We start from the raw sequence: 22,829 nt of genomic DNA on the forward strand, positions 1-22,829 counted from the left end.
TTGGTTAATATTTTATTTCTACTGAGAAATGTAACACTTAAAACATCAGCTGGTGTGGAATACTTCCATTATCTCCTCAGGAAAAGAAAGCACAAACTTATTATCTCCCTGAAGAGTACAGTTCAGAAAAGTGACCTCATGTTTAAAATTGTTGTGTTTTTTGTTTTCACTCAGACTTTTTATGTAGTTTAATAAGTATTTTTAATTATTATTTTGTAGTATTTATGTAGTTTAATAAATATTTACACTTTACTTTAATTACTTTAAATTTAGATTGGTTTTGAAGTTAAATGAGTTCAGTAATCTATCCAAAACAAATAATCTCCCCTAAGAACAGAATTGGTTTTGTTTCATACACCAATTGCTATTGCCATCAGTAGAGCAAAGTGATTTCTGATACTTTTCTGGAAGAATATGTGTAAGACACATTGGAAAAGTCAGAAGGAAATGTATTATTGTGTCTGTATATCTGAAGTCTTCCTCAAAACATTATAAAGCTTCTCTTGTGTGAGGATCTAATATGAAAATAAAATTTTTCAGTGCCTCCATGAACAATATACAAGCCTTATTCAGTTCTCTGTAAGTGGGAGACTGGAAGAAAATGAAACAAAATACCAGCCAGAGTGAAAGCCATAATTTCCCCCTATCCTTCAGGATCAGAACTTTATCCCTTGTGACACCTGGAGAAGTATGCTCAAACTGTACTGACATCAGATCAGCAAGCCTTTCTTACCTGATAGTTGCAGATAATAGGCTGAGATAGGTGACTGAAATTCAAGGCTTCTCTGTGAGTTTAATGAGGGCAGTTTTACATATTATGTTTGAATATGTTTACAATTCACAGTTGAGTATATGTTTCTGGGGATAGAAAGGGGATGGAAAGAACAGAGCCACATCTCTCAGTATGTTTATTTGTAAATGAGTCCTTCTGGTGAATATGATGGGGAAGTAGAAATAACTTCTTAGGAAATGCAAATTATTTTGCATTACTATTTTTATGCCAAAACTCTAAACAAATTGCAGTAGTCCAGATATTCAAAACCTAATTTTATTATTAATATATCAAATAAAAAAGAAAAGCAAAACAAACAAAAAAGAAAAAATAAACAACAAAAAAAAAAAAAAACAACCTTCTGTTGATAAACAGCACAGATTAATTGAGACAGTAGATGAGTAAACTTCTTAGCACAGCATTGGACAAGCTGTAAATGTAAAATAAATGTCAATTTTAATACAGCGTTTTAAGCAGTATTCCAACAAAATTAAATGCTGTACATTCAAATTGCAAACAGATTTCAGTTGATGAATATTTTAACATACAATGAAAAATACTTGTGAGTCATTCAAATATGAGGAATCTGGCTTTCTTTGCTCAAAAAGTTCCTTACTTCTCAGGAGAGAACAAGTAAAACCAATTAATACTAATTAGGACCCCTGGTAATAATATTCTTTAGCACAGTGTATATATTTTCTCCAAGATATCTCAAAATGTTGAAAGTAGTGTTGTTGTTGTTGTTGTTGTTTTTTTCTTTAGCTCTGTGAATCACTGTGCAGGAGTGTAGACTTTTTGCTTTTTTGTGTGTGTGTTCTTTTTCTGTTTGTTCTTTTTCTCTTCTGTGTCCAAGTATGTGATTTCTTTTTGGAGAAGTTGTGGAAAGAAGATTAAAGAAAATTAAGAGAAAAATTTGGTTTGACTATAGTTTTAAAAACCTAGGCTCCTTGAAATGTCAGTTTTTTTCTGATTATCTGAAATCCTGTTGTACTTCTAAATAAAAGACATTAATATCGTCCAACTGAATAACTGCATAAGAGAAAACAAGACTTTTTAGTCTGTATTATGCTTCATGTTTTTTGAGAGAAATTAATGTTTGTGTACAACTTAATCCAAATACTGTCAGTATAATTTTTTCCCAAACCTCCTATGTAAAATTCGCCATCCTGTTTTGAGCTTGTTTAATCTAGAGTGCATATGCTACAAAGCAGTGCAAATCATGCTTTAATATTTGACCTGTTCATAGCAGTAATAAAGATAAATGAATGTTATCTAATTTAAAATTAGAAAATTATATAGATTATATAAACTGTATTTACTAGATATATTTCTGTATAAATTGACCTGTTAAGAGTAGTATTTTTAGCTCTTCTTTTTTTCATTTCAAAAAGTTTATCACACAGTGGTAAATTTCTATGCCTATAATATTTTTATTCATACACTTAAGAAAGGGAGATATGAAACAAAAAATGTTTCATACTATTATTTTTAAGAGAATTAAATTGCTTTTCTTCAACACAAAGAGGAGTAATCAAAGAAATATATATAAATCCTGACCAGCTATATTTCATATACATCACACAATTTACTGTAGATTTTATCTACAAAATATACAGACATTGACAAATCACACATTGAGTTCCTCATAATTCTTGGCTTAAGTATTACTTTTCAACTCTTTAAGGTGATAGGAAGTAAGAATTTATCATTGATCAAAGATTTGAACACATCCATTGATTTCTGTTCAGTCAGTCTGTAGGTCCACACAGAACAATATCGATTTTAATGGAATCCTTTCATGCCAGAATTTCTACCTGTGGGGATTTCAGTTAGATCATTGACCTTGTGGGATGTGTGCTAAAGCACGGTGCAGGAGATGAAAGAGAAAAACATACATTTGCTTTGTGTAATATTTTGAGATCTATTTTTCTACTGAAATCTAAATTTCTATAGTAAAATAGTATTATGTGAGTGTGCAAATTATTGTTATGCTATGTTCTGAGACTGTTTCAAATTTACTGGTAGTATGTATCTGTACCAAGTATCTATCTGCTCTGCTCAGCATGGCAATATATATAAACTACCTATCCTTCTTTATAAAGCGACTGAAGGCAGAAAGTTGTAACCCAGTAAAGTCTTTAGGTATTTATTATCAAATATGGGCACTTTTCCTCAACATTTAAATGCACTCATAGGAGTGCCTTTAAAGTTTAACAGTGTGAAGCTTTGAAGTGTATTCAATGACTGCCTGAAATGACATATTTTCTTGAGACTGATGAATGACCACTTGGTATTCTTTATAGCCTCTTGAGTCTAACTCATTCCTGCAAACTTGCTGAACTTCATGTAATTGCAGACAGATACTGATAAAAGTTCAAAAAATTACAACAGGGATTGTTCATGATGCTTGTGCATTTAAATAGCTTTGGTCCAAAGTGCTTTGTTTTATGGATGCTCTCTCAGGCTTTTCTACAATTGGCCTTGTCCTCATCATTCCATTTAGTCCCTACAGTCAGTATAATACAAGTGTAGTTCTTCATTTACACATATATCATGCTCTGCAGAACATAAAAAGATGTTGATCTTTCAGGATATAAACTATTGTATGTATAGTTTGTGCAACACATCACGTAATACAGTTTTTGCTATTTATTACTGTTTTTGAGTTCAGTATCTGTAGATGTTTAATGCATCTAAATAAGAAATGTATTTTTATAGATATTTCAGTAATAAATGCCAGCAAACAATACATGGAAAAGGTAACTTCTCACGGTAAGGTTGTGATTTACTGTCCATGAAAAGTAGCAAATTATTTTAGTGACACAAAAGAAAACAATCCAAAATAACTGTAGTCCTCACAGTCACTCCCACTACATAATACCTAACACTGGAAGAGCTGTGTGTGTCATGGCCTATCCTGTGAGTTCAGACTGATTCTATCTGCAGTAAAAGGTTGCACAACTTAGTGTTTTGCACAAAAACAGAAGACTATCGTGCTCCTGATTTTAATGGTAATGTCAATGTCACTGAAACAAAATATTGTCCATAAAGCTTATTATTTGACAGCCTGCAGCTGAATCTGTATAAATTAATTTCATTTTCATGATCGTCAAGGCCATGATTTATTTTTTTTTCTTAGTAAGCCTAAAATATCTCAGAGGATTAAAAGAAATATAAAAGAAGGGAGATAGATAAAATTTTGACATGTAAATACCTTACTAGAAATACTACTCCTAAAAAAGGAAGTATTACATGATACAGGAGTCAAACCAACTTCTTTCTAGTAGAGACGTAGAATTCCTTGTGGGAATCTATTGATTTTAATAACTTAATTAATTAATAAAATTAATTAATGATTTTAATAATAAAGTTAAGACTAAGACGGCAGTAGCACTTCTGGTGGATGGTGCAGACAGGGATTTGCTTTCTGTTGGGTTTTATGTGGACATTAGGCATTTAGAAGGCAAGTCTACAGCTGCAGACTTTCTTTCCATTTATGGCTGTTTATCCATGTGCAGTGAAGCAGTACATAGTAAGACAGGCTGAGGAGTTGTCTATCAGGTTGCTGCTGGTATAGAATTTAAAAAGAAATAGTCTAGACTATAGGTATATGTCATGCATTTGCCTCTCTTTAGAAAAACATGCATGTGTGTGTTTAGGCCATCTTTACATTTGTAAATTTCTGTGTCGTATTATAACAGAATGTTTTCATGCAAGGAGTTGCTTTTCAGTTGGAGGTTTAAGAGAAGAGGTGCCCAAAATAATTCTAAAGCCCCATCACTGTCAATTAAACATGTTAAGTAAAGGTATTAAATTAATTTAATTTGGAATACTTTTTAAACATCTAGCAGCAACCACTAAAATTTGAAGAGTGATAAAATCCAGAACCTACATTATCAGAAGAAGAGTCTGATGCTCAGTTGCAACCCTGAGTTCTCCCAGAATTAGTACCGTGAACAAAATTCTATTGGAGAGAAAACCTGAGTCATCCCACTCCATGTATAACCTTCTACTTACAGAGTATGTCAGTGACTGTCAAAATACCACAGAATGTTGTCCCTTCACAGTAACTTGCTACCAAACTAAACTGAAAAGATATTATTAGTTACAAGGCTAAACTGAAGAGCAGAATGGTAATGAGAAATACCTTTTTTTTTTTTTTTTTTTTTTTTGCCAACAGCCGCTCAACTATGAAAAAAAGAAATCCTATACACTTAATATAGAAGGAGCAAATACTCATCTTGATTTCCGCTTTTCGCACTTGGGACCATTCAAGGACGTAACAATGCTGAAGATCATAGTTGGTGATGTGGATGAACCTCCGCTCTTCACTATGCCTTCCTATGTCATGGAAGTTTATGAAAATGCAAAGATTGGGACAGCCATTGGCACTGTAACGGCACAAGATCCTGACGCTGCCAACAGTTTAGTGAGGTATAGTAAGTGCAAGTTGTATTGGGTTGAATTCCACCTGCTGAATGTTTAATGAGATCCAGGATATATGAAACAGTATTTTATTTTAGTACACACAAGGAAAAAGTATGTTGGAATCATAGTGTTACAGTCTGCCTACCTGGATTTGATTTAATAATGCAAACTCAACCTTTTGTTGTGTTACATGAAAACATCATTTAGCCATCAATCTGAGAAATAATTTACATGTAATTCATATGTCAGTAGCACTTCTTCAAGCTAACCACTATGCAAGACCAGTGCATATTAACACATCATGTAAGATTATACACTTTTCTGTCCTGCTGCCAGTGAATCTTGTACCAGCAGTTATAAATCAGTTCATGACCATAATGCTGGTTTTCTGTCATTCATGCAGACATTGTGATGGTCCTCTGCACTCCTCCCACATTTGATGTGTCAGGTGCTCCTTTCCAAGTAGTCACACAGTGTAATTGCTGCAAAATTGCATTTCTAGAGGAAGCCACTATTTTCTTATATACTTTTAGTAGCATAATGAAAAACATTGAATAATGCAGCCTACTGACATTGCTAAACATGTGTCAGGCTATCTCTAATTGCAAGATATGGTGCAAGTAAATGTGCTGAGAAGTAAACTCTTACAATATTAGATGTATCATTTGAAAACTAAAGAAACGTAACATATAAGAAGGCAAGACTTTGATAGCCTCTTAATGAAATTTATTCATAAAAAAAAGAAAAAAGGTCTCATCGAGGAAAAAGAAAAAATTCTGTGTTGTTGCCCTGGTTGAAATAATTCATAAAGCAACAGAACTGGGTTGGAAATAAGTCATGATCTGAACTAAGGAACTGAAATCAAACTGGAAATACCCCCACAGCAAGCTTGAAAAAGCATTGATGCCAAAAATATGCATATGGATGTTAATCTGGCTTCTTCTAAATTTAAGAGCATCTGCATTTAAACTTGACTGCCCTGGATCTAAGGCTCGAATTCATTACTAGTTTAGAAGAAGGTTTTTGTTATGTGTTTTCCCCTTTAGTAGGATCTGATTTTCCTCACTTTATTTGCAGGATATGTTACTTTCTAAACTTAGATACAATGTGAGAATCTTGTGGAACAATGCAGAAGTATTTGTCTTGAAGGTGGTACTAGGCTTAAAATATTTCAGGAAAAAACAAAAATATTTGTGAATATGTATTTGAGGTTGTTCCTTTTTATAACAAGATGGTATAGCCTTTGTGGAAATCGTATGAGAATATACTTGGAAAACAGTATTTCAGAAGCTAATTGGGCTCCTGACTGAGCTGAAATCTGCTGGATGTGTGATAGTTTTTGGTAGGATTAAACAGTTTTTGCAGAACAATGAAATAATCAGGTTTTTATGGTTGTGTGAATTGTTTGAAGTTTCAAAATGTTTAGTGTCAGAAAATCAATATTTACAATTTCTTAGTGGCAAGTTATTGTCTTTGAAAAATCATCACTCTATTATTTATGTCCAAATCATAACACAAATTAGAAAATACCACGAAAAACATCTCCTAAGTGCCTGTGGTTTTTAATAGTATAATTTTGAACCAGCAGCTAACACCGCCAGACTAGCAGTTGCAGTAGATTGGAAGTAGAAAGGACAAGTGCAGATTTGACTAGTTCTACCAAAATTCAGCCATCTGTGGCCATTAAAATTTTTTTCTAGAAAACTGTAAGGCAATAATGGTGACAGGAAAGCTGCAGCAGTTTGCATAATTTCTGGGAAAGGCAGAAACAGATTTTTCTTTGTTGAAACAGGAAGTAATTTGTAGGGAGAGGGACTGGAATTACCAAATATTTTAATTTTGGTGTTGGCCTTTTTTTTTTTTTTTTCCCATACAGGAATTTGTAACCAATAATTGGGGTTAGAATATGAAATATCCATATTATTCAAGTAAATCAGTTGAATTTTTTTTTCTTTTTCCTGTTTTCTGCCTGTTTTGTGCCTTTCCTTCCATTTATTTCTGTTGAATTGGGTATCAAATGCTAGCAGAATATACTGAATTGCTTGCTTCTGAAAGGAATCAGTTACAATTTAGAGGGGTTCTGCCAGTCCTTAGCAGCTCAAATATCCATAACATGTAATGTGATATGTCACCAGCACTGGGCCAGGTAAAGTAGCTTGGCTGAACTAGTGCTTGGCCAGAGGCAGGTCCTGAAGGAGGACCCTTAAGAGGTGATTTTTCTCAGAAGTCTGTGTGCAGTGTCCTTATGTCTTGTGCCAGTTTGCAAGAGTATCCTTCACTGTTCAACTAAGCCCCAGTTATTCTGAAAAAACATGTTTTCTTCCCAGATACATGAACAGTTCTAGGTTCATTAAAAAAAAAAAAAAAAAAAAAATAAAAAGATATTATAGAAATAAAAGACAGAAAGTTTCAGTATGAGAAAGCACATATCACATAGTCTCCACAGCAGATAATTACAGAGTAAGACGTGAACACCTGGTCTGCATGGAATTATGTTTCCTCAGCCAACTGAATTGGATGCTTTTTCCAATGCTGTAAGTCTGCAGGGCAGCCACAGAGCAGCAATTTGCTTTACAATTTTTCCTTATCCACCTCTGTGTTCTTTCTACTTTGTAAGGGTGCTCACTGCTATGTGTGAGACTGATAAAGAATTGCACACACAGATGCAACCATATCATTTCTCTATTGTCCATCTGCTATAAGAGATATGATTCTGTGATTTATTCGCTCCTCAATTAGCTATCATTTTGTTTTGGTGGCTGGAACAATTCTAAATAGAACAATGATGGGAGGAGTAGCTACAGTAATTAACAGTGTTGAAAGGAAATCCTTATAAAATTTAATTATAGATACTAAAACAACAACAACAATATTACTTCTGTTGTTATCAGTGTTGAAGAGTCAGAATACTTTTTTTTTTTCTCACTGCAATTTCATCCCTGTAATTTCAGCTTGCTTCTGAACCAAGCTATCTCAGAGGGCACTGATTTGTTGCCAATCTATGTACCACTGTTTAAGTTTTTCAATCCTATCAAAAGAGTCTCTGTAAGAAAAAACTGTTGCTATTGGTTTATTTTATTCAGACGTTTATTCAGAATTTTAAAGTTAATTTTGGCATAAATATAAACACGTACTGAATGAAACTTTTTTGAAATGCTATATTTTGAAATATAAGATTATTATTATATTGAAATATCAAAAGTAAACATAGCCATAGACAAGACAAGAAAGACAGATATAGGAACATATATTAATTTTAACTATTTGTGAGTGGTTTGGAAAATAACCATTTGCTTAAAAATTTGTCTTCTAAATGAAGAGAAAATATTCTAAATTGTAATTTATTCCAATAGATTATAGGTTCCTTACATTTGTGTCAAGTGGTCTATTTCCATATCATAATATTTTATTGCTTTAAAAAATCAGGGTTGTGTCTTATAAAATATCTGATGTGCAAGCAAGACTTCAAAGTTGCCAATACAGCATGAAAGAATGGATAAAGATTGAATTCATTTGCTGTCATTCTAATTTAAAATATCATTTATTCTAAATCTCTCCACACTTACTTAGATATCATCTTTTTTTTTTCTTCCTCAACCCATACACGAAGAATTCTGTGGAGATTAGAGGTGAAAAAGCTTTTAATTGGCAAGATGCATATGTGCAATGGGAGCAGCCCTAGGCTGCTGATACTGCCTTAGGGCTGCAGTTGTGCCTGTTGAAAACCTGCCATCTTCCTATAGGTGATGTTTAGATAGTGAGCCACAGTGCATGCTCACAGCATTCCTTGGAGCTTTCTGATTGCATCTGCTCTATTTTCAGTGGAGTGCTTTTCAGAAAGATAACATTGCTGCCATTCCCCAAGCCCCTTCCAAGTTAATGGGTCAGAAAAGAGCAAAGGCATGGTTTCAAGACCACAAAACTTTATTGAACTCTGATGTAACAGTGAAAATAATTGTGTGACATGGGCAAATTCTCTCATATTAACTCTATCCCAGGCTGATACTATCTTAAAAGAAACTGAGTGTCTTCTTTAACATTGATTACATCCTAGTAAGTGTAGTATGAGAGAAAAAAGTCATACTGTTACAGAAGCACCATACTAGGTCTTGTTATATTAATACATTGAAATTCAAATCATTTTCATGTTAGACCCTGGCCACTCTGTAGTCTTACCTTGTTATAATGAATTTTATTAGCTGGGACTGAATTTATTTAGCTATAGGAAATTGGAGTGATCTTACTGACTTCCTAATGTCACTCTAAAATTAACTTTCTACTTGTCACTACTGCAATAAGCAAGAAAAAGAAAAAAAGAAAAAAGAAAATTGCAACATAAAGTTACACATGGCTTTCTTTTTGTTGAAAACTATTTCTTCAGTTCAAGGGAATGAAGAATGAGCCAACTGATGATGAAACAATTAAACAATAAAAACAAAGCATTAAACAAAAATTGTCCATACAAAGTCAAGAAAGGTCTTTTTTCTTTTTTGTGAATGTCAGACTGTTCGTTTTTTGGTGAGATAGAAGAAAGGCATAAAGGTGTTGCAGAGGATTCTGTTTATATTGTATTTTTCTGATGTGAAGTTTATATTTACTGGAGGTAGAATAAAACGTGAAATTCTGATTCAGCCATTCACACCAATTTTGACTATATTATTGGCATGTTTAGTGGAGGGAGGTGCCCTCTCAGCCATATGATGGGACTGGGGACACTGAAAATGAAAATTATATTTTCCATTTTCTTCTTGTCCTATGTGATCAGAATCATTTTCTATGCCATTCCTTTACTGTCACTAGGAAGAGAATATAAGACCTGTCTCCTGCTGGAAAATATAAGAATACTCTTCATCTTTCTGTATTCGTGTGTCTTGCTTGTTGTTTGGATATCCTTTAAGTTATAAGGCTGGTTTGCTATTTTATACCCTGTGCATAGGACGCTTTGTTAGCTATACTTAAGGCAGTTTGCTGTGATTGGTGTCATTGTGTACAGAAACCATCCCTCCCTCTCATGCCCAAAGGGGAAGCATCTCCCCAGATTTTGCCATCCTTGAGCTTGTGGAGGGAGGCATCTCTTTGCTCAAGCCCTCAAATCATGATGCTGTCATAACCCTGTGATCAACACCTACAGAGACACTATAGAATCTTTCCAGAGCATGTGAATGCCTTGCAGCTAGCAGAGAGGAGCTGTGACCTCCTCCATCTCAACTCCTTCTTCACTCATTTGCTTTCTCTATTCCTTCAGTATTATTCTTCCTCAAGAACGTCTGTAAATCAGAATAGAAAAAGAACATCTTTCTTTGAACAGCTAAAGCCAGAGTAGATTTTTTCTTCAATTTCTTCTCTGATTCTCTATCTGTCTTCACAGGGAGCAACCATTTAAAAACCTTTCTTTATTGTGTTGAGGTTGGAGATCTGTTAGTGACTTTTTCCCTGAGGCATCAATTTATTTTTGATTCTTGTCAAGCTGCACATCCCAGGCCTCCCACTTTCCCATGAAATGGCACTACTGCCATCCCCAAAACAAATCTGCCTAACAAAAAAATCCACCCCTCTGTTCTTGAGTTGGTAAGCTGTTCTGACAGCTGTTCTTTCTGGGAAGCATCCAATTCAGGATGGTGGTCAACATCTTACAGCAACCAGAGCCACCTCTATCTCGTACTTAAATCTTTGATAGAAATACTGACAGAACATCCTTGTATTGTGGCTGTGAGAGCCGAATTTTTCATTCCAAGACATCATTTTTTGTTACTTCTTTGTTTTAAGAATTATTTCCACTAGCTTCAGAGAACCAACAATATTTAAAATTCTTGTATGGTTTTAGGAGTTGGCATTTATTTTTGAATAATCTCTGTAATGAAACCTTTTGGTAGGGCCATTCACCTCCCATAAATACATATAAATCTATTGATGTCGTTTTTATTTGGTTTGCTTTTTAGCATTATTAAGAAAAGAATACGTAAGTAGAATTACATTATTTAGCTGGTAAACCTTGGGGAACAAAAAATGATTTTCATGTAACTGTGACTGCACTTTATTTCTTGGCAACACTGGAATCTGAATGTTAATCCCTCCGAATAAAAATAAACTGTGTTGTAACAGTGCTACCATCAACATGTCTATTAAAAACGCAGTTGGACAGTTGAAATCTTCTGAAGAAATTCATGAAGTCAGGAAAAGAAGAAAAACTTTTATCTTGATTTGACTTCTGAATTATGCCTCTGAGAGTGTGGGATGTTCTTAGCCTACATTTACTGGCAGAATTAGCTAGGAAAGATCATCAGTGGTTTTAGCACATGTAGACAGAAATTGTCAGCTAGAAAAGATGGGACTACAGAAATGTCTCATATCCTTCAAGTGAACAGCATTCCTGGTTTCCAGTGTCCAAGGTGAGCAGTGTGCCAGCAGTGCTCAGGCAATGGGAACAGGAGCAGCAGCAGGGAGCCAACTTCTGCATGAAATGCAAACAAGCAGCAGCTGCCACTCAAAGGCTTGGCTGGGAGAGAGGCAGCGATTTGCAGCTCCCCCGCACCTCCTGGGACCTGCTACCTCACCTTCCTGGGACAAAGAGAAGGAAGTCTCTGTCACATCTGCGAAGCACAGATTTCAATGCAAGAGGTGAGCTGGGAGTGTTGGGCAGGAGATGTCAAGGTACTACTGATCAGCTGGCAGCTAGCTCCAGAGTTAACTCAGTGGGAACAGTATATCCTGCAAGAACTCTGAGAGGAGCAGTGTTCTCTTCAAAGTAATGCTATACTTATCTGAAAGAAGTGAAGAAATGGTAAACAGAGATCATCTTCTCCAAGTTCTCTTCAAATGTATTTCATTTTCACCACAGGAAAGCACAAATGAAGGTGCTGCAGAACTCTGGAACATCTGATGTCTCCTTTACCAGACATGCTGCAGGGAGAAAATTGGTTACCTGCTGTTTTGGCTGTGTGACTACCGTGTCACACTCCCCAATTGCTTTTCTCTCCTGAAGAAGTTTGTTTGAACTATGGGGAAATAGACTGTCCAAGGAAAGGAGGCAGTGTGGTATGAGACAGGAGTGGCAACAGGCTGCCTTCCCACCACCTCATTTGTCTTCAGGGCTCACTGGCAATGCTGCTGCCAGGGTGGAGATGGAAGATGGAAGATGAAGGGCATGCACCAGAGTTAAAGCCCATTATGGGACATTTCCTGCAGCTCTCCAGCTGGCCAAATGCAAGAAGCTGCAGTCAATCAATTGCCTTGCTTTTCTTCTTTATATACCTCCTGTGCACTGTATAGGTGTTCCTCACACTTTCTTTTTTTTTTTTTTTTCCCTAGTTTTGTGTTGTTTGTTTATTTGTTTGTTAGTTTTGTTTTTAAATTCTCTGTCCTTTGAATCTGGCCAACTTTTTTCTGAGAGATTATTCACTAACATTTTTTAACCAACCCTACAGACTTCCTTTTAAAAGTATTTGATTTCTAATAGCATTTAGATGGCATGACTGATCAATTTGGCCAGTATTCCCACTACCTTTTGTTAGCTGTTCCTTGTAACCAGTTTCTGTTATTTGAGAGCTGACTATTAGATATACCTTGATATACAAGCGCAAAGTGATGTTATGAACTGCAAATCCAAACTTGCCTGAAATGGGATTTTAGAAGTTAATTAGAACTTAGAGTTTTTTAGACAGGGTAGAAATTTCTGAAGGAGTTCTTTTTTGCTCTTGTTATATTTAGTAATAAATAATAGTAGCATAATGAAGGAATGTCTTATAGGTTTCTTTAATGATGAAAACAAACAAACAAAAAAAAGTCAAATGCTCAAAATGCTATTTAAATTCTCAAATTCAAGGCTTAACTATAAAACAAAAACTGGAAGGAGAGAGACTGGGATTTTAACAGACAATACCACTTATTAATCAATTGCTAAACTGATTTTAATGTTATTTCAAAGCTGAATAATTTAGCTAGATTATGAAAATGCTTATGAGCTTTAACTTCGGAAACCCTTCTAAAAGGTTCAGTTATTAAACTCCTTTAGCATCTTTTAAAACCTTCTTCATGCTCAAGCATTCTCTGTGCTATTAGAACCCAACTACTTTAAAATGCAAACATATGTCAAGAGCGCCTAGGGCCCATCTTGCGTATAGGTTTCTCTTTATTTCCTAATTCCTGCAAGCACTTTTAGTTTAATATTTTTATTTTTATTTATTTTTATTTTTATTTTTATTTTTATTTTTATTTTTATTTTTATTTTTATTTTTATTTTTATTTTTTATTTTTAAATCCTCACTGAACCTTTGTGTCACTAAAATCCAGGAAAAGATATAGGAAGTCATAGGAGGTGGGAGGTTGGTGAGATGTAGGGGTGAGGAGGTTGGTAAAGTGACTCCATTAAGTGGCTCCCCTGAAGAAAAAGATGATACATGTTGAATTTCTCAGTGCCTGTAGTTTTGATATTTAATTTCCTTCAGACACTCTTTGGGAACTGTGACTAATAGCTTTCCTGTGTTCATAATCCTGAATGTAATTTCTTAAAGAGTGTTTTATGTTGCTGATCTGGAGGTAAACAGTTTATTGAGAGATGTTTACCTGAGCATGTCTTGTTATTAAGTCTCTTTATTGACATGGACCATGCAAATCAGATGTGCTGAGTTCTTGGTTATGTTAATTCACAGAGCATTGTCACGAATAAATGTCTTTAAGAAATATCTGCAGTGAGTGCTATAAATTCATTTTTAAATGAATGCATTCTAAATGGGTAAGAATAAGTAGTCACTTGCACAGTCATGATGAAAATTTACTTTTGACATAACTTTGAAATTCTAAGCTTGCACTACAGCTCTTTGCAACCTAGAAAAACCCATCATCACCATACCAATTACTAGGAAGAAATTTAACTCTACCCCAGCCAAAATCAGGGCATAGAAAACTGAGTGGCTAGTATTTTATAAAGCCCTAAAATGTTAAGTGCTTTATAAATACAATGAAACTTGTTCTAAATATTCTCTTACGTGTGACAAGAATGAGTGGCTCTATGAAGAGTATTCATCCTACAAAACATTTTTAGGGTATCTGATCGTAGAGTTTAATATTCATCGTTCCTTGGCTCTTTAAGAATGTCATTTGTAACTTATTTCACACAGACATTCATGAAGTATGGGAGCCCTGGAAGTGCAAATGGCTGCTTTAAACGTGATACAGAAAGCAGTATTTAGGAAGAATACGAATTAATGGGAGAGAACTGAACTTCATAATAAGAAAGCCTTAGACAGGGCCACTGTTTTATTTATGCATGATCAAGAAAAATTCAGTTGAGCTCTGGATGTTTTAATATGCTATATGAAAAAGGTAGAATGTAGGGAGAAAGTGCTTCTGTGGATAAATTAGTATCATTTTTTATTTTTCTATTGTCACTGGAAATGAAAGTGTTACTGAATGAATCACCTCAGGATTGTTTTATTTCTATGAATGACATAGAAAGTGCAGTTTAAATTATTCATCCAATACTGAGCTTTCAGCTTCTATAGAATACATTTAAGTAAGTGATTTAGAAAAAAACTGTTCATGTTTCAGAAACTAAGACAGTGTTTTGTTACACGTCTATGAAAATGATGTATTAGGTTGTCACAATTCATAGCAGAATTGAGCTTCCGTTTTTCTACATCAGCTTTATATTTGGTAGAGATCCTTGTTCTTTTTGGTTCTCTTGCTTCTTCATAGAGGGATAAAGTAATAATCTGTTATGATTATGAATCAGACGTGCACAAAAGCAGCAGTGTATTCCTATTACTTTTTTTTTTTTCCCCCTCTCATTAACCCCAATTTGAAATTATGTCTATTTTTAAGCTTATGTCTGCAAGTAGTCCTACTTTTTATGGTTATTAGCACAATACTGACTCACAGAGTAGTCACTCTCTCTGATGTTAGTAATAAGTAAACACTGTCAACAGTAGTCAATGTTTGCAGAGGCAAGATTTATGTTTTATATATATTTATATGTATATATATATATATATCCTTTTTAATTAAGAATACATATTCCATAATAATATTTCAGTGAATATTTTGTTTTGTTTTGTTTTTCAGTAAATAATTCATGTAATTTTCAGGAGACCTCAGAGCCAAGAAAAAGGCTGGAGCCAGAGAGAAGGAATTACATTTTGTTATCATATACCTGACAGAACTGTGACAGTAGAGGGTCTTGCTAAGGTCTCCAGGAAAATTATTTGGGGGATGGATTTTCTTTCTATCCTTCCTCTGTCACTGTTCCACTTCCTTTTGCAAAAGAAGTGTGTGTATGCACGTGCTGTCCATCTTGTCCTGCACAACTTGACTTCATTATTTCTCCCTTAACAATAGCACAGTTAACATGGTCCAAAAATTTGTCAGGTTGCCTGCATTGCCAACTATGAAGTATAAAGCCTGGAAGCACTGATCCAGTTGAAGCATGCATCTTCTGGATAGACTTCAAGTCTTAACATAGCTCTGTGCCAAGCATGGCAGCTGTACGTACTTTCAGAGTTTGATTCCACTCTGTCTACAAAGTTCCTTTGTAGTTAGGAAAGGTAGGAATATCCGCCTGCATAGGAAGTAAAACTTTTCCTCTGATACTGAATCAATCTTTCAAAACATTTTCGATACAAGTAACTACTTGGAGAACCTGCCGATCCTGCTCACAGTTGAACAGCTCTGCACAGCATTCTTTTTAGTAGACTAAGAACAGCAGAAACACTGGTAAAAAATCAATTGTTCTGAAACTCAAAAGTGAATTCTGATTCCCAGCCATGTGGGTAGCTTGAACTGATACTGCTAGAAAAAATTAGACAAAGAGGATAACTGTGGAGGTCTTTTTCTTGCTTTGCGGTGCGTCCACAGTGGATTCCAGTATTCCTTGAAAGCAACACACGTTTGCTTGGATATCTGCAACATTTAGTTTGTTGTAATCAGTGACTGTCCATAATTTATTTTTAATTTAACTGTTGAGTTTACTAAGCACTTCAGCTTTCTAAGGTGTGTCTGCAACAAGCTCTGTGGTTCAGAAATTTGTAATTCATTTTTTATTATTATAGTTATTCTTCTTCTCTATCTATGTTGCTTGCTTTGTTTTGTTGTTGTTGTTGTTTCGTCCAATTTAGGACACCATGATTAAATAATGTTTTCTGGAAGAATACTTCCTGACTTGAATTCTTTACAAGAGATTCCCCCATCTCCTACATATTCAAGATCTTTCCAGTTTACTTCTATTATGGAGACCTTTTAGTCATTTTCTACTTGAAGCACCTTCTACTGCCACCTTCCACATCTTAAGTATCATCACTGAACACTTCTGAAGTATTTTATAAGGAGGTGTTCCCAAGTGTTGGTTGTTGATAGGTCACATGGGTTCTGACTTAGTTTGGATAGGAGACAGTAAGTTAAATTTTTATTCCAGAGAAACATAAAGATTTGTTGTTGCTCAAACCACCCCCATGCTCACATGGGGGATGTTTCACTCTTTAGGATCTTGAGAGGAAGAATGCAAAGAGTCAAAAAGGACAGATTTTCTAGTCTGGTTTGGTCCACTCAGATTTCCAGTGCCTAGTTGACATACTTTTATTTCTTGAAAATACGGGAAACATGAAAAGACAAATCTTAAATGCTACAACCCAAACTACCCTATTGTAAGCATATGTAAAAAATTTCTTACAGCTAGAAGAAATGGGTTTAGTTTCTCTTTAATTGGCATAATCTAACCTAAGTCGTCTCATCCTAGCTGGCTTTTACACTCTCTCGTGTCCTTTGAACAGTTAAGGTGATTCATTCAAATTTCTACCTCCTCCTCTAGTCCTTTATTTCCTTTGCTTTTTCACAAGACATATCTTATTTTGTTGTATAATTCATCCAAATGTTTACTTGCTTGTCTGTTTTCCATTTCAGTAAATAGTCTAAATAAGTATACTATGAGAGTAATAAAACTAAAATTATTTTTAATTTTTTTTTATCTTTGAAGCTTTCATATGCACCACTCTTTTTATTAGTTGGCAATTAAACCTTTGGTGATGTAGAAATAAGAGCAGTTGGATGGGACAAATAAATCATTTTAATCTATACGTAGCTTCCATATATTAGAATGAGAGCAAGGCTGGCAAATTATCAAGAAAAACAATTATGGTACATAAAAGGCTCTGTCTTGTTCCTTATTTTTTCATTAGGTCTAAAAGAGAAGGTTTAATAAGGGTGTGTAATTGGTTCATTTGTTAAAAGCTTACAATAGCTTTTGTAAGCAATTCAGGCTTTGTGAAAAAAAAAAAAAAAGAAAGAAGGAAAGAAAGAAAGAAAAATAAAAAAGGAAAAAAAAAAAAAAAAAGCCTTGTCAATCTCTTCTTTTGTGTTCCCATCTGCTTCCATTACCCACTTGAAGGTTTTTTACTTTCTCTGCTAGGCAGAGTGCCCAGAAGCCAAGGGAGTTAAGGAGGGCTGCTTCTAGGTTAATGTCAACAGCGGCTCTGGGAATCAGCAGTTTTTGCTTCTAGTCTTTGTAATGTACATGTTTAAAATGGCTTATGTCGCTATGTCGTCAACTCCATGTCAAAAATGCATGCTTCAAAGCAGGTACTGGGACTGAACAGGCTGTTTAAGCAGAATAGTTTTCTGTTTTCTTTGTTTTGCCTTTCCATTGTGTGTTGTAATCAAAGTAAATATGCTTAGTGTCTTGACAGAAATGAGCACTGTTGTCTAAAATATAATCTGTTAGCAATAGGTATATCTATAATGCATAGGTATTTGTGACTCAGATTGGAAATCTTATTATATATCAAAAGATCAAATAAAAATAATATTATGAAAGGAGTGAAACAATGGTTCTTCAGGCATCTCCATAATACAGAATTTTTCTTAGGATATTTTCTAAAATCTCCACAATCTTTGAAAGACTGAAAGTAATATTCTTATGTAGCTTTCTGTTACCTTGGAGCATACTTTGTACAATGAGTATATATTTACTATTTTATTTCTCCTTAGATATTTCATTGATCATAACACAGAAGAAGATAGATATTTCACCATTGATGCTAATACTGGAACCATTAAAACTGCCAAGATCTTTGACAGAGAGGAAACACCTTGGTACAACATCACAGTGGCTGCTTCTGAGATAGGTAAATAACATACGTGGCACATAGTATTTAAAAAAAAAAAAAAAAAAAAAAAAAATTGAAAGGAAAATATTAATATTTGCTTTTTAGGAGCATTATCTTGAAGTGTTAGGTTCTTTTTAGACAAAGCTACTTTTTTTTTTTTTTTTTTCTTTTAACTAACAACAGTAAAAGAGAAATTTCTGTGTCTGTGTAACTTCCTTAATTCCACAGATCAGCCAAACAAAACCCCACAAGCCTGTGTGAGTCCACCTATGTAAGTTTACCGTGTTGTTCTGTGTTTAATAGGACTGGTTTTTTTTGTTTTCTTTTTTTTTTTTTTTTTAAACCAAGGAACAGTGCAGGCATTGAAAGGCCTAAAATAAATAGCTTGTCATATCTTACTCATATGCATCTTAGAAGACACCACTGCATGGTACAGTCAGAGAAATTAATCCTTTCTTCTTGTAACTATAGTTTATGTTTGTCAAATATGCCAATATTAATTTATTTCCCACAGGTGTCTAGTAGTTGCTGATTGTCACTGTGCTTTTCTGGCCTTTAACAGGCAGAGACAAAAAATGTTTCCCACTGCATTCAAAAGGCCTCAAATGTGATGAATTTCCACTACATCAAAAAATTACGGACATTGTCAGAAATATCTGAATAAATATCCCAGATAAATATTTTTACATGAGGCAGGGACAGTTTAAAGAAATAAAGATTAACTTTTTCATTACAGAGCCCTTACTTTGACACCAAGTTGTAGAGGATAAAAATCAGCCAAGCAAAAGAAAAAAAATCCCATGTGGTATCAGTAAACCCATTCTTTCTGAGTACTCTTAGTGATACCATTTTTCAATGAAAAGTGATTTTGATCCAAACTGTGACATTTTGTTTATTTTCTTTCCTCTTTTTTTTTTTTTTTTTTTTTTCCTTTGGTGTATGCCATCATTGCTAGATGACAGACTACGTTTTTGTTACTTCTAACATGTGCCACTGATGTGAATCCCCTGTGCTTTCCTCTCTTTCATTTCCAGGTTTAAATGAAATCTCTTCTGCCACTATATGGCTAGCATATGTTGCAGAATTAATAGCACCTACATATTTTATAAGGACAACAAATTGTTTTTGCTTATTAACCTGCTGTTTCAACTAAGTTGACACTTTCAAGTACATAAATTTCTATATTAAACAATAAAATCTAGAGTTTTATGGTTAGCTCTTCACAAATGGTAACCACAGCACCTTTCTGTGCTTAACAGTATATTTGCAGTGCAGTACAAAATTTATTTAGTTTAAGCCTAATGATGAGTGAATAAGTGTTAGTTTTAAGTAAGATTTTAAAGCCACATTGCAACATACAGAAAAAAAAAAAAGAAAAAAAGAAAAAAAAAAAAAAGAAAATAAAAAGTAGTCACTAGTCTTTTTGGGAAACAATCCAAATATTACTATTTTGCAAAAATAAATCTCAATTGTATTAAACTGAAATGTACCTTTCTGCACTACCTATTTCACATAGTCTAGTGAGTGGTATTGCACTTTCTATGCTGAGGAAGATTATAAATAAAAGATAACTGACTGGATAATGAGGATGAAATATATATATATTTTTTTTTTCTTAAGAAAGCCAGCTTAGAATTCTCCATTCAAGATGCTACTTACTAAGGGAAATGTAAGTCTTGTTCTTTCCCTTGCATTGCCTCTCTTGCTTTCAAGGTGGGGATTAGGGAGATAAGTAGATCTGTATTGTTAGCTTGGATAACAATTCAGTTGTGAAAAATATGAGAGAGAACAGAGAGGAGGAAATGGATGACAGACAGACTAAAATGCAGCGTAAATGGCAGATAAACTTTCTTTGTGCCTACTTCTTTGTCATTTTCTTATATAAAGTAATTTGAAAATTATAACACTGACACAGTCTTCTAAATACATTGTAAAAGCAGTAAGTGGATACATGACTGAAGAAGGAACATATTTTGTGCATACAGCATGAAGGCCCAAACTTGTAAGCACTACCTATTACATATCTTACATCCATTTATGACATTCATTTTCAGTTCCATCCACAAGGTCTGGCATAAATAAGATTTGAGGTTGAAAAATAGATGGAGCACTATGACCAAAATGTGCTTTGGCTGTCAGAGAGGCAATCTTCAAGTTTGTCTGATGTACTGGAAGTCATTTATAGCTTTCTGAAACAATTTCCTTAACCAAGAATGCTGCAGAATCTGGAAAGCTCAGAAAGATTGTTCTGCCTCAGAAATAAAAGGTGCTCTGCTGAAATAATTTTACTGTTATAGTTAGTTTCTTGAAGTGTTTTCTTGTTTACTTAACACTACACTTCAGTAACAGAATCCTTTTGAATAACCTACTGGATGCTGTGCTTATTTTATGTGAAAGAAATTTAAAATCAACACTATATTTCTAGCCTCAAATTTATGATATCCAAGTGCTCAAATGTCTTCTGTGAAATTGGTATAACCTCTACCACTTTCCTCTGTGGAAGTAATATTGTTTTCATGAACAGTGATTTTTCTGTTTGCATAGATGCTGCCTAAAGCACAGCAAAGTTCACTGGTAGAAGAATGGGACAATCCTTTATTTTCTTTGACATGCATTGTTCTTCCGCAGCAGCATGTGGTGATTGAAAATGGAGATTTTGGTGTCCAAAGCACACCATCAATGTAATTTCTTTGACTGTTTCAGTGCAAGTACTTCCTGAAATCTCCTTGTGGCATTAAGGGACAAGGAACATGGTAAAACAATTCTGTATTTTATACTGAAGTGTCTACTAACTGTGTTTGGAGTGAGGGAAAGGACTAAAAGCTGTTGGCAATAGTTTTAAAAATATGATTTCACTTAAAACTAGTCATGTCTCATTAGCTGATTTAGAGGAAAGAAATATCACCTTTATGAATGGTTGTTCCTTTGACAGTGGAATGAGGTAAGGAGTTCTAAAGAGTAGTTTGTGATATATCAACTAAAAGTCACTATAATGATAGCACACACAAAATAGGCAACAAGTGATTGAGATTACCAACTAAAACACTAAAAATTAAGGAAGACTGAGATAAATTCACACAAGAACAAGGCTTGTGGAAGTGTGTCATAGATAAGAGAGCAGTGAGTTGTACTGAAAACTGTCTGAAATGGAGCACTGAAAGGGCTGTGATGAGCAACCTGAAGGGCAGGCAGAGGCTAGTCATTAGTGGAGTACCACAGGGGCCAATAATGGATGCAATACTGTTTAATCTCTTCATTAATTACCTGGTTATGTGACAGAGTGCACACAGCAGGTGTGCAAATGACACAAAGCTGGGGTAATGGAAGGTTGTGCTGCCATCCAGAAGGATCTCAGCAGTCTGGAGTAATGAATGAACAGGAGCTTTATGAATTTGAATAAAGGGAGATGTAGAATCCAGCACCTCAAATGGAGTAACCCCATGCAGCAGTGCATACAGAAGGCCATCTCTCTGGAGAGCAACTTTTCAAAAAAATGCCTGGCTGAATATCCTGGTGGACAACAAGTTGAACATGATTCAGCAGTGCTTACATGAGGCAAAGGCAGGCAACAACATAATGTTCTGCACATGTAAGAGTGTTGCCAGCAGATCAAGGGAAGTAATCCTTCTGCTCTGCTAAGTTGGTTAAGACTACTTCTGGAGTGCAAGATTCAGGTCTAGGCCCACCTGGACAAAAGAGACATGGAGCAAATGGAACAAGTCTAGTGAAATCATTAAAGGGACTGGAGTACTAGTCATACAACAAAAGGCTGAAAGAATTGTGGTTTTTTTTAGCCTGGGGTATGTTCAGGGTGTTCTTACTAGTATGTTTAAACACCTGATGGGGTAATTAAAGAAGGTGAGTAAAAACTCATCTCTGATGTACCAAGTGGAATGTCAAAGTAAAGGGCACAAACTGAAATAAAGGAAATCCCACTTAATAATATTAATAATAAAATTTACTGCAAGATATGTCAAACAAGTGAACAAGTTGCCAAGTGAGATTGTAGATTCTGTGTTCTTGGAGATATTCAAAAACCAGCTGGATATGGTCATGAGCAATGCACATTGGTTGACTCTGCCTTGAGAAGGGAAGTAGGGTGAGCTGATCTCCAGAGTCATTCTGTGATTCTATGAGAACTGCATGTAGAATTAGTAGATGAAAAAGAACAACCACTCAGCAAGCCTGCAGATGACACTAAGATGAGTAGCGCAGTTGATATATTAGAAGGAAGGAATGCCATCAAAAGTCATCTAGACAAGCTTGAGAAGTGGGCCTCTGTGAGCTGAGAGCAGACTGTGAGAAGAACTCATTGGGAGCAGCTCTGGAGAGAATGACTTAGAGGTTCTGTTGAACAAAAAGCTTGATGTGACCCAGTAGCGTGTGCACTTGCAGCCTGGAAAGCCAACTGTATCCTGGGCTGTGTCAAAAGGTATGTGGCCAGGTGAGGGAGGTGATTATTCCCCTCTACTCTGCCCTCATGAGGTCCCATATGTAGTATTGCATCCAGGCCTGGAGTCCCCAACACAAAGAAATGG

At 34.9% G+C, this 22,829-nt stretch overlaps 1 protein-coding gene across 13 annotated transcripts in view; it reads left to right on the forward strand.

Moving 5' to 3' along the window:
• CDH18 (cadherin 18) overlaps positions 1–22,829 on the forward strand; it is a 444,808-nt gene that overhangs the window by 389,283 nt on the left and 32,696 nt on the right. For all 13 annotated transcript variants that reach the window (XM_015854439.3, XM_032442474.2, XM_032442475.2 and 10 more), the window contains 2 exons: positions 4,953–5,206; positions 18,173–18,309. In XM_015854439.3, coding sequence (XP_015709925.1) covers positions 4,953–5,206; positions 18,173–18,309 — 391 coding nt within the window. The remainder of the gene's footprint in view (positions 1–4,952; positions 5,207–18,172; positions 18,310–22,829) is intronic.

This window comes from Coturnix japonica, chromosome 2 (genome assembly GCF_054131305.1).
Source record: "Coturnix japonica strain WE chromosome 2, WE-NBRP24, whole genome shotgun sequence".
Taxonomy (NCBI): Eukaryota; Metazoa; Chordata; class Aves; order Galliformes; family Phasianidae; genus Coturnix; species Coturnix japonica.